This window comes from Brachycentrus maculatus, unplaced genomic scaffold (assembly GCF_059751285.1).
Source record: "Brachycentrus maculatus isolate JH-2025_06_01 unplaced genomic scaffold, ASM5975128v1 h1tg000498l, whole genome shotgun sequence".
In the NCBI taxonomy this organism is placed as follows: domain Eukaryota; kingdom Metazoa; phylum Arthropoda; class Insecta; order Trichoptera; family Brachycentridae; genus Brachycentrus; species Brachycentrus maculatus.
The window spans coordinates 702,792-715,405 of NW_028281244.1; the positions used below are offsets into that span (position 1 = coordinate 702,792).

At 47.2% G+C, this 12,614-nt stretch overlaps 1 protein-coding gene across 1 annotated transcript in view; it reads right to left on the minus strand.

The window, feature by feature from the left end:
- The window catches only part of Ubr3 (Ubr3 ubiquitin ligase), a 47,377-nt gene that overhangs the window by 3,572 nt on the left and 31,191 nt on the right, over window positions 1–12,614 (minus strand). The window contains exons 4-22 of the mRNA XM_088272474.1: window positions 11,863–12,001; window positions 10,604–10,725; window positions 10,082–10,223; window positions 9,774–10,002; window positions 9,507–9,686; window positions 8,858–9,428; window positions 8,508–8,775; window positions 8,263–8,426; window positions 7,743–8,185; window positions 7,403–7,632; window positions 6,840–6,951; window positions 6,233–6,420; window positions 5,246–5,435; window positions 4,014–4,262; window positions 2,853–2,977; window positions 2,374–2,529; window positions 1,701–2,018; window positions 995–1,214; window positions 215–478 (exon numbers count right to left, since the gene is read on the minus strand). Coding sequence (XP_088128600.1) covers window positions 215–478; window positions 995–1,214; window positions 1,701–2,018; window positions 2,374–2,529; window positions 2,853–2,977; window positions 4,014–4,262; window positions 5,246–5,435; window positions 6,233–6,420; window positions 6,840–6,951; window positions 7,403–7,632; window positions 7,743–8,185; window positions 8,263–8,426; window positions 8,508–8,775; window positions 8,858–9,428; window positions 9,507–9,686; window positions 9,774–10,002; window positions 10,082–10,223; window positions 10,604–10,725; window positions 11,863–12,001 — 4,310 coding nt within the window. The remainder of the gene's footprint in view (window positions 1–214; window positions 479–994; window positions 1,215–1,700; window positions 2,019–2,373; window positions 2,530–2,852; window positions 2,978–4,013; window positions 4,263–5,245; window positions 5,436–6,232; window positions 6,421–6,839; window positions 6,952–7,402; window positions 7,633–7,742; window positions 8,186–8,262; window positions 8,427–8,507; window positions 8,776–8,857; window positions 9,429–9,506; window positions 9,687–9,773; window positions 10,003–10,081; window positions 10,224–10,603; window positions 10,726–11,862; window positions 12,002–12,614) is intronic.

A 12,614-nucleotide genomic window follows, 5' to 3' on the forward strand; every position in this document is an offset into this window, starting at 1 on the left:
ATAATATGTATATAACAATACAGCCCCACAAGACCCCCTTGCAGTCTTTATTTATTTACTGACACATTCTGGGAATAAGGTTTTTCCCTTTTATAGTAGTAGCTTACATAATGAGGGTAGTTGTCTTCGAGGATATTGAAATGTAGTCCATTTTATGGTTGGAATGACTGAATGAATTTACTGACCACCATCGGGTGTGGACAGAGAGAGGTACCTTGTTCCAGATGAAGGGGGGTCAGCAGGAGGAAGTGCAGCAGCACGGCCACGGGGTCCTTGAGCAGCAGCGGCAGCAGCAGGCCGTCGGGCCCCTCGGGGGAGTCGGGCGCCGCGCCCGCGCCCGCCACCAGCGAGCGGGAGCAGCTCTCCGCGCCCGCCCCCTCCGGCTCCTCGCCCGTGCCCGTCAGCTGCTGCCACCACGGCGCGGCCGACCAGCGCGCCAGCACGCGCGCGTGCACCGACAGCACGTGGATCAGGGGAACTGCAAAACAGAAAAACAATATTCACAAATCCATTACTAATTGCTACTCCTAGGTACGTTCCAACCGTGACATAGGATTAGTGTTACATGCACCATTGTGAAGAAAAACCTAAACTCTGTATGCGGAAAATGCAAATGTAATAACACATTAACAGTGGGAATAAGTGAACACTCTCCTTTTAAAGATCCCTACTTTCTATTTAATGTCAAGGGCTGTACAAAAAAGATTCAAATTAATTTAATAATGAACTAGAGACGCCTTCCATCGAGAAGGGGAAAGTTACATGATCTTCAAGAAAGAGAGAATTTCTCCTCGTGCGGGCAGAAGTTCTCACCTGCAGAACATATCGGTTACTGGCAGTCAGCGTCGAATTAATAAGTCAGATTTATAGTAGACAATACTGACATTATCACACGCTGTCCTCATTTTCACATTTGTTTTCTTCTGACTAATTTGAAAATTGTTAGCAATTAGTGTGTTATGGGAAGAGAATGGGAAGGGGGGTGCGGTCTCACCGATACAGTCGGGTCGGGGCTTGTAGCGCGGCGGCGTGGAGGCGAGGGAGCCCCCGCGCTGCACGAGCTCGGCCTCCAGGTTGGTGCGCGCCACGGAGGCCACGAACAGGAACAGCGCCTGCGGCCCGGGCGCCCCGCCGCGCTGCTTGAAGCGCAGCGCCGTGCTGTTGGTCATGTCCTCCATGGCCTTGCTCATCGCCTCCGACAGCTTGGACGAGCTCTGGAATCACATTTTGTATAAATAAATAATACAAATACATTTTAAATTGGAATCCCAATGATTTATGTAGAAAAAATGAACAGAAAACTAAAATTATATTTTCTAGCATGTGGAATAATTAGGGAAAATAATCTCAAACAATCAAAGACACGCGCCAAATGGATTGGCAGGAGGGCTTCCTGCACCTGGTAATAGAGGGAACAAACGCCCGAGGACGCGGGGACATAGGCTGTTCAACGTATGGGGGAGCTGTGGAGGAAGGTTTCGCATAATGGATCGAAATGGCAAAGGCCGCAGAAGAATCTCACACACCTAAAGTAAAGTTTCAGCTATCATTACTTGGAGAAGAGTCATTGATTCCGCAAGGGTCACAACCTTCAGTAATAAGGAATAAGACGGAGATGTATTGGATATGTCGAGTGTTTCTACCGCAACTTCTATATTCTCTTCTCCGTCTGTGTGTGTTAGATATAAATAAGTACTCACGGGTTCCCGGTGGTGGTTGGTGAGGAAATCGAGGATGTCGGTGCGCAGGCGCCGGGGCGAGGGGGGCGCGGGGGGCGCCAGGCGCGCGGGCGGCGCCGAGCGCCCGAGGCCCGGGGACAGCGGCAGCACGGAGTTGGCGAGCTGGCGGCACACGGGGCACAGGAACTCCCCGCGGTCGATGTGCAGGTTGTGCGGCCGCTGCGGGTTGGTGAGCGAGCGCAGGTACGCCTGCAGGCACGCCAGGTGCACATGGTGCCCGCACGACTGCACGTGCACGCCCCCCTCCCACCCCACGTTCACCGACACCAGCCACGACTCCTGCACACACAGACACAAATTATGACAACTACTCCATTAGTAGAGTGAGAATCTTTAATTTCATTCGTTGATTCGGCAGTCACTTTGTGGTATCTATCCATTTTTTATTTATGTTTGGTAAATACCACCATTTCTTGAAATCTATTGTGACGCATGTTTTGTTGCATCAAATCACGTGTCACAACAGACACTAAGAAAAAGTGGTAATTACTAAGTAAAACCTTAATTAAAAATGAGAATCTTTACTTGAACCGTAGAAGAAGGTAATATAATTGTGCCCTTTGGAATAGTGAAGTTATTCGCAGGATGCTGTGAAGTACTGTAGCGTATAATTACAGTCTCTGTGTGTACTCACGCTGTCGAAGTGCTGGTCCATGTCGTGGTGCCTGCGGAAGTGGTGCGCGGCGAGGGTGGCGTCGCGCGCGGGCAGCTGCTTGGCCCTCTCCGCGTCGCTCAGCGCCAGCGACGCGCGCTCCGCGTCCCGCCGCCGGTGCCCCACCACCGAGCTCGACTGCAACATGGAAGGATCATCAAGGTATAGCATATTACCGATGATGAGTGATACACTCCTAACAATGAGTTCAACAAGGTGCTCTCCAGCATGACCGTCGCTCGGGGAAGCGTCCTGCCCAACACCTTGGCCATTCTCCAGCCCATCTTTTCCCCGCTCCAGACTCAGCCCACTTGATGTCCCGAGACTGTTTGACGAATTTTTACTATATTTACTTTTTGTGTATCATTATCATATCATATTATATTTATCCAAGTCTTTATAAGCGCCCTTGAGGTAGTATTGCGCTATACAAATTATCCAAATAATTATTATTAGTTTACCTGTAAAAGTACAACCAGGCCGATGGGCTTGTTCTCCGTGCTGGGGGAAGTCGTGTTGCAGATGATGCAGTCGTACTCCTTCTCCAGGACGCACTCTTCCTCCTGCCAGTCCATCCCGACTCCTTCTGCAATGGTAACGCGGGTGTGACAGGACGCAGTCAACACAAACCCATTGGAGAAATACGGTGTCAAAGTGAGTTTGGAAGGGTAGCACATCGGGTAAGTGTTTATCTCGCCTTGTATACTACCCTCAACCACTAATATGGCTTTTTTTGTTTTTTGTTTTTTAATTGGTTCATATATATAGAACTTCCAAGAATTTGAGTAGTGTGGTTGTCAATAATGGGTAGAATTGGTGAATGTTACACGTGTGTAAAGTGATCACTTAAATCAGCCTATGACGGTCGTCAGCCCCGTAAATGCCCAGACTTCCATATTCTTCTTCATCTTTGATGAGATGTCAAAAAATAATATGAAATTAACTCCTGTAATTGGAGATAATCCAGATTTTTGTGAACAAGTATTTGGACTCACTCAAAAACTAATATGGCATTTACCAGAGGACAGTTGCGATGCCAGTCTACTGAGCCATGCTAATGACAAATCCATTTCAAGATGTCACCTTTAAACATAATCCGATGAGATACCAGTAAAGATGGCCATTATTACATTTTTCCACTTTTTTTGCTGAAAAATCCTATTCCTGTTCTACCTTCATGTTAATCAACATAAATTTCCTCTAAAAAATAAGGGGTGATTTGCGCTATTATAATATATTTTAAAAAGTGAAAAAAGACATTTTATTTCTTCACTTTCCTCTATTTTATACTGTTTTTCAGTCCTAAGAAAAAAATATAAAAGAAGTTTTACTGTATTTGAAATTTTTTTAATGTGACATGTTGCCAGTGATAAAATATTACATTCGTGGTTGTTTTTTTACATATACCTATTTTAACATCTTAAGAAGATGGTTATGTAAATGTTATTTTGCTGTTTTTAATTTATATAATCTCTAGTAGCTGATGATAAGTTTAGCGTGTAAGTATTTCTGCTCAACACAGGCTAACCTAAAGAGCCAAAATACAGATAAGTCATAAGCACATGCATATTTCATAAATAAATAATGGAATGTACTGCTCGGTGAGGTAATGGGTGTATTACCAGTCTCCATGGCCCGCTTCATGAAGGCGTTCTGCCTGGAGGCGAAGTCCTGCATGAGCGTGCGCTGCCGCTCCCGGGCGCGCCGCGTGCGCTCCTCGCGCTCCCGCTGCTCGCGCGCGCGCTGCTCCGCCTGCCGCTCGCGCTGCCGCGGCCACAACGCCGCGCGCACCGCGCTCACGGCCGCCGCGCACGCCGGGTCCAGCGCGCACAGCTTGCGCAGCACCAGCCCGATGAAGTGCGGCCCGTCACCTGCCACACATACACTCACACATAAAGACCATAATCATTCTACAGTTGGCAGATTATTTTGTAGAACTCCATTTTAATTTATATATTCAATATTAAAATCAAACAATTTTTTATTTAGAATCTACTAAATTATATTTAGTAGTTTAAATTTTAATTCTGTTTTTATTTTTTTGTTTTTAACAATAAAATACACTTTAGTAGACTCTAAAAATTTTCAATTTTCAGTTGTGCATGTTTTCGGAATGTCCAGAGAATGTAACATATCCCAGCAAAAGAGGCATATTTTTTATTTAATATTTACCCGCTACAGGGCAGAAAATGTTGTTTTTGCATTTTGAAGAAAAGGTATAATTTAATATTTTTTTTAAATATATTAAATATTTTTCAAATGGAGAAAAAGCCTTCAGGTTTTACCTAAAAAGGTTTGTTGCACAGTAAAAAGTTCAATAAGTGGCTTGATATTTATTTTTAATACATTGTGATATATTTTTTTTAAAATCAAGTTTTTTATTTATTTATGACGTTCTTAAAAGGAGTGAGCGATATATGAATGTAAAGATGTTTATTTAAAAAAAAACTTTTAACCCTTTCAATGCCCTATGGTATTAATATGGCCGTACCCAGCAGGCCGTGATTTTTTTCTATAAAAATGTGAAAGCTTTTAAAAAGCTGACTGTAATTTTGATAATATCGGTAAATTGTAATATTTTAGAATTTCTTGATCTTTCTAATAGATGTCTCCGTATATTCTAATAAAAAATATCCAAATGGATTTGATATTGGCTCAAACGAGAGATCATTTAGTATGGTCGGCCGGCGAGGACAGAAATGGAAAGCGCGTTAATGCGCTCATCGCAGCAAACCGGTTAAAGAATGAATGAAGTGAATAAATTAAGGTGATGATAGTTTATTTGAATAAATGTTGGATCGCTCCCCTAATTACTCTCCTTTTGTCTAGAATAGATGGGACACCGGGCACTGACCTATCCTGTTCTCGCAGGGCGGCGGTGCGGGGGGTGCGGGCCCCTGCATGGGCTCGGGGGCGCCGGGCGCGGGCGCCTCGTCCTCCAGGCTGAAGCTGTCCAGGCAGCCCGACAGCTGCGAGTGCAGCTTCAGCAGCAGGGAGATGATGGACTCGTTGACGGGGATGGTGTTGGAGTCTCCCGCCGGCGCCTGGAATCACCACAGAGTCGCTCACCACTATACTCTATTCCAACGTGTCACGACTCTCCACAACGGATCAATGATCCATGGGAAAGCAATAACAAGATGCTTTTGTGTTATATCTATAAATTTTCCATTACAACCTATGTACAGTGAAATGTGCATTAATTCAAAATTTCATTTTTTGTTCTCATTCTTCATATGCAAACCGATGTTTTCAAAGTATTTTTATTTTTTTCAACAATATAACAAAAGCAGTGAATGTAATGAAAAAATTTTAATAGGTTAAAAAAATATTTCTTTTCTTAAGTATTTTTTTAAACTTTTGATGTAGTTTTATTTCAAAACGTAGAATTAACCAATTATCGAAAATAAAATTGAAAGTATCAAAGTGCAAAATTTGAATTGCAGTTTTTTGCATCGAGGAGCCTTTCTTTTATGTCAGCGCAATTGGATCATTTTAGTTTTAGTACACAGAAGTCTACACCATCCCAATTTGTGAATGATTAATCAAAAGTTTATGTCGGCACTAATATTGAATAAATATTACAGTGAAAAAAATCACTTATATTTATTTCACCCCCTTTGGGAATCGAACCCGGGACCTCCAGAGCGGTAGCCGAGCGTGCTGATTATTACACTACGTCCAATATCAACATGGACTGGTACCTGAAGCGGAGGGCTGATATCACCTTTCCTTCATGTGTAAACGATCAAGATAACACTGCGTTTATGACACAGTGCCCTATGCACCATTGGGGTGCGGATAAGGGTTTTATTATTATTATTATGTCGGTACTACTCACTTGTATGGGCTTGGGCTGCGTCCGGGGCGCGGAGGCTTGTCGCAGGCGCGGCGGCGGCGTGGCGGGCGGGGGCACGGGCTGCACGCGCGCGTACGGCACACACAGAGCCGCGCCGCCCGCCCCCGCGCCCGCTCCGCCGCCGCCCGACCCCCCGCCGCTGCCACCCTCCACCGAGAACACCATGGACACTGCAACAGGTTGACACTGATTTAACAGGTTGTTTTGTTTTGAAAAGAAATAAGTACATTGGCAACCATCCAAAAACAGACTAGTGATTTTGGTCAAAACGTTTGATACCATATATAGCTGTTTGCAATCAGAGGAAGATAGTACTTGAACATAAAAAAAATAGATGATAATAAAGAAGGGAAAAGAAAAAAGGAGTTTATGGAAGGAGGTAGAGGGAGAAACTAAGGGAGGAGGTTTGATGGACAGTTAGGATTGTAATAGGTAATGTCTCAGACGTTTCTTAAAAGATATTAGAGAAGGTGCATTTTTTACAAGGCGAGGTAATTCATTCCATAGTCTGGCATGTCGCAGCCCTTCCCCAGTGGGCTAGAAGGCTCTGCCTGCCATTACATGCAGAGCAACATTGCGCGGGTGTTACCTTCGTGCGTGGTGGACACCAGGGTCATGTCTCCGGGGATGGCCACGGCCATCTGCGTGTTGCCCCCCTCGTCCGACTCCGCGGGCGGCAGCGCCAGCTGGTACGCTTCCTCCTGAGGGATAGCAGACAGTATTGATCATTTATTTTTAATATTTGTAAACATTAAATTTAACAGACACTAAGGATCATTTCGTAGTAGGAGATTTAGTCTTTGGAAAAAGCTACCAAGAAATGGCAGACGGCTATGTTAGTTTCAACTGTCAAAACTAACAGAGCAAAGCAGATGAGAGCAGTTGTAAAGATACTGCATATGTATATACATCTTCCGCAGATTAGCTATAGAATCGTTTAATAATGGGCAGAATCTTCATTGTTACAAAGTATACTAAGTGACCAACTGACAACCAGCCAATGTCAGATAGTATAGCTTTGATTGTCCAGACCTCCATATTCCTTTTGTATAAAAAGATGCTATATCTCTCGAGACCAAATGTTACATAATATCTAGGTTGGCTTAACACTGACTGGTTCATTCTGCGATCTGACTGTGTGTGTGTGTATACCTGCAGGCTGACTTCGTCGTCCTCCCGCATGACGTAGTCGTGGTGCAGCAGCAGCTGCGTGCCGGGCCCCGCGCCCTCTGCGCCCCCCGCCTCCAGCGCGTGCGGCTCCTCCTCCTCCCCCTCCTCCTCGCCCCCCAGCCCCTCCCCCTCCAGCTCCCCGCCCGGCAGTGGCGAGCGCACCAGCACGCCCGACACGTCCACCGCCTCCGACACGTCCCACTCCGTGTCGCCTGGAAGCAGAACTACCCGTATGAGATATCATAAAGTCTGACCTTCATTGCGAGATGAGAGGGCCTCGAGTCACAGTGATTGGTCTAATTGGTGGTACAGAAACACTTACTGTCGGAGTTGTAGGCGGTGGGGAAGTTGTCGGAGGGCGCCGGCGGCGCGGGTGGCGGCGCCGCCACCAGCCCGATGTGCGTGCGCGCGTTCTCGGCGAGGCTGTCGGAGGTAAAGCTGTCGAGCAGCGCGCGCGGCGTGGCGGGCGCAGTGCAGGGGCGCCACGCGCACAGCTCGCCGGCCGGCCGCTCCGCGCCGCGCGCCTCCAGCTCCAGGTCAGCGGCCGCCTCCAGCAGGTGCAGCGCCAGCGCCAGCACGTGCTCGGGCGGCGGGCGCCGGCGATGCGCCGCGCGGTGCAGCACGGCCAGCAGCGCGGCGTGCAGGCGCCCGCAGCGCACCAGCCGCCGCGGATCCCCGGCGCCCGGCGGCGGCGCCGTCGCGCTCCGCAGCGGCGGCCACAGCGCGCCCTCCTTGCTCTGGGGGAACAGTCCCGCCGACTTGACGCTGGACAGGAAAGGATACAGGTGAGACGAGCTCGGTCAGAGATAGGAAATATATCCGTCGTCGGATTGTGGACTCACTAGGCGGTGAAGCGATCCATGGAGCTCTGGAAGTCTCGGCGGTGGACGGCTCTCTGCAGCACATGCAGCGGATCGTAGTGGGAGGTCCACACCACGGCCTTGGGAGCGAACTGACCCTGCTCCAACGTCTCTGAACCTCGCGGAGGTGCCTTATAATACGAAAGCTGAAAGGGAGGAAAGGACGGATTACGACTTTTCATGATTGGAACGGCAATAGGCTGTTCAGAAAGGCGATGTTGGCTCACCTCCTTGAGGACGGTCTCGAAGTTGCGGGTGTGTGCGTTCCCGGAGCGCTCGGGCATGAGCTCCAGCAGCTGGCTGTGCGTCTTGTCTCCGGTGGCGAGCAGCGTGGCCACCTCGAGGCGCGACTGCGTGAGCTCGTCGTGGCCGAGGTTGCTGCGCGAGCACGCCAGGCTGGCCAGCAGCGTGAGCAGCCCCTCCAGCATGGCATCCTGCTCCTGCTCGCGCGCCGCCGCCAGCTTTACCAGCCCCAGCCACTCGCCGACACCGAACCTGCAACGTATCGGGCGATGCAGGGGGCGCTAGTAGACTCGAGAGAGGGGGAGGAGAGGAGACGAGAGAAGAGAGCACTCACGTGTTGATGCAGATGTCGAGGAAGCGGTGCGTGGGCAGGTGCGCGGCGCACACCTGCAGGAAGTAGATGTCCATGTCGACCATAGAGTTGCAAAAGTTGGCCTGGATGTAGGTCATGGCCTGGCCCTTGATCTGCAGGCCGTTGCGCACCCAGATGCCGCTGAGGATCTCGTAGAAGAGCGCCTGCACGCGCAGCGGGTGCATCATGAGCAGCAGCAGCGTGTCGGCGTCGGGCAGCAGCTCGGCCACGGGCAGGCGCATGTGGCGCACGGCGGCGCACAGGAAGGCGGCTAGATAGCGGTGCAGCGGGAAGTGGAAGGAGGCGCGCATCACCTCCGCGCGCTGCACGGCCGGCGCCGGGAAGTGGATGTCGGCCAGCCAGGCGCGCAGGTAGCGCAGGCAGCACTGCACCAGCTTGCGCGCCAGCGGCGCGTGCTCCGGCCCCGTCAGGTGCGAGATGATGGACCACATGGGGTAGGCCGACGCCTCCAGCTCGCACGAGAACGCCGCGTAGTACGATGACGGCTCGAACTCCACGTGGCTGCCCAGCTCGCGCTCGTTCACGTTCATGCCTGCAACACGACACGCTCGCTCGTTACGCGCTCGCTACCGCCACCGCAGGGGACCGGAGGACCGGGGACCGTACGCACCTTGCAGCATCGACAGGAACTGGAACCACATGTCCATGAGCGTGTCGTCGCGCAGGAACACCAGCGCCACGCTGCGGTGCGACAGCACGTTGTTGAAGTCGGACACCAGCGGCCAGTAGCAGTGCTCCTTCATCACCCGGCGCGCGCAGTCGATCACGTGGTGCCGGTTCTTGTACTGGTCTGGCGGGCGCAAACAGACGGGCGGTCAGATCACTCGCTCGGGAGGGTCGCGAGGCGGGGGAGGTGCGGGGAGGGAAGCATACTGACCGTGCAGGGTGTTGCGGACCAGGATCTTGGTCATCATGAGCTTGAGGGAGATGACCATGACGTGCAGCAGGGAGAGCTGGTTGACCATGCGCAGGGCGAGCGCCTCGTTGGAGAAGAGCTGCACGGACATGTGCACCACGCGGTTGCTCAGCATGTCGGGGTCGGAGGACAGCTCCAGCACCAGCGGAATGCGCGCGTAGTGCATCACGAACGTGCGCGTCAGGTGCTCCTGTAAGGGGAAGGCTGCGTTACTGACCGCCGACATGGCCCGCGTGCGCGGCGGGGAGGGGGTGGGGGAGTGGACGTACCTTGTAGTCCTGATCGGGCAGCATATTGAGCAGAAAGCAGACCACATTCTGGGGGAACTCGTACTTGAAGGTCCAGAAGATGAACTCCTCCAGCAGAGTGCTGTGCGTCATCTTCATGCCGAGGGCGGGCAGGTGCTTGTACCTGTCGACAACATGTCACAACCATTACGCGCCAGTCAGGCCGAGGCAGAGAGACTACTGATCAGATTTATTATTCATATGATTCACCTTTCATTCGGTTGGAGGGAGTTTGTAAAGCTTCCGGGATATATTAAATACCTGTTCTCTGACAGTATAGAGGAGCCTTGTTGTACAAACAAAATTAATGTCAAAAGAGTTTGGAAATAAATGGTGTAAATAGACTTGCAGTGATATCAGCGTGTGGTTTCTTGAAGATCTTATACAATTTTCTGTAACACCACCTTTGAATTTTAACTTTTACCAAAATGAAATCCTTAATTGTTTGAGTCCGCTACTACTAATTCTGTTTATATGTAATGTTTGTAATAAAATGATACTCACTCAGGGGGTGGGTCGGGAGCAGGAAAGGATTTGACGGCTACTTCGTATATGAGGTGGGACATGGACATGTAGGTGCCGTAGTCAGTCTCGGGAAATGGCGGCTCCACCATGTTTTTGTACATCTGAAAGTGGACGCACAAATAGATTGTGTATCAAATATAAATTTTCTCAGAATTTCACAAATATTATTGCATTTATCAGTTTTACAAACTATATTTTAACTGATATTTGCCATTAGTAAAAACAACTACTTTTATTTTTTTTACTATAGTTATTTTGTGGTGTTTTAAATTATCAGCTTTATTAATATTTGGTAGGTGTAGTGATACTTTAAGGCCCAGTATTCGTTACTTAATTTTCTCTAATTCTAGGTAACATTTTAAGTAATTGTTATTTCTTATTAAAACACCACTTTTGCATTGAAAAGATAAGATTTTCTTCGAAATAATTATATGGTTTTGAAAAGAAAAAAGAGTTATTGAAAAGTTCGGAGTTAAAAACATAAAAATATCCCATGTCGGGCGTCAACAAATATGTGACCTCTCGGGTGGTCTCTGGTGGAATGAATTTTGTCTTGCGTTGTATCGCCTTAACGGGAACATAACTTCCAGTCACATTATAACGTCATAGGCAGTATTTAACTATCGGTAAAGTTGTCCAAATAGTCTCTAATTATCTGTGATAATGCCTTTTTCAGTAGCGTATAGCATTTAAGAAGTGTCCGAGGCACATCCGTTTGTTTGCTTGTTTATTTATTCATGGTGTGTTATGGTGCTATTGGTATATAGATGACATTCACCACAATAATAATAAGTGCTTACTATTATCAAGAGAATAATATCACTAACAAGATTTAGAATTGTCCGAACAGGACAAGCGAATATTATAGCCTTTTAATAATTACATATGATTGTTCAGTCAGAAATTTTGACACGAATAGTTATCTTTATCAAATTTCTCTAAATTGGCTACTTACCAAATAATACAAGAATGTAGCTGTTTGTTGACTGTAGTAATTTTTGTAAAACATCAAAATAGCATGTTTAACCATATACTACATAAAAATGATACCGAGGGTTTTTAAAAAAAAGTTCTTTTTAAAAAATGGAATGCGACTTGTGAGTTCCTTGATTCCGGCTGCTGAACTAAGACATGCGATGTTAAGAATTTGAATTGGAATTATTTTCAAGTTGTTGAAAATAACCGTGCCATTGAGCAAAGCCGCTGTAACAGTTTGTGTGGAAGAAGTTTGTGTATACCTGCGGGTTGATGAGAGCTTTGGTCATGGCCTTCCTCATGAGTTCCCCCATGTTGTTGAACTCCATGAGCATGGACACGTAGCCCTCGCACTCCTGCACGGCCTTCCGGTACGTGTCCGAGTTGGACTCGGTTCCCCAGCTGACAATATCGTAACACACATTGAAGGAACGAGTGAGATTAGACATTTGACATAGGACTAGAATTTATTATCAGTTCATAGCAAACAAAAAGAGGGAAAAATCAGTATGACAATACGGATTCATTTTACACACCTAAACTATGCAGACACAAGTCGGCTGTCTAAACTCAAAACACAGTGAGGGAATTTTTTTTGTAGTATGTTTTTTTGCATTTTTGGAATAAGTAAATTCTACTTAGTCCAAAAATGCAAAAAAAACGTACTACAAAAAAATGTCCCTTACTGTGTTTTAAGTTTGGACAGCCAAAGTGTGTCATAAAATAACCTAGAAATTTACAAATACATCTCATCAGAATAAGATTTGGGAATAGTACCGTGGAATAACATAATTAGAAAAATAAAACAATAGTATAAGACCAGTTTTGAGTTTAAATATGTTAACGGACTAGTTACGAGAAACTTCTAAATTATTAAGAAGCAGAAGGAAATTCTAGTGTTTTATTTTCAACAGGTGAAAATATAAACTGTTATTTAATTACATTAGAACTCATTTTATTTACATGACAAATACATACACACAATTTTTATTTTTTCTCTCTCTTTGTAAAATAT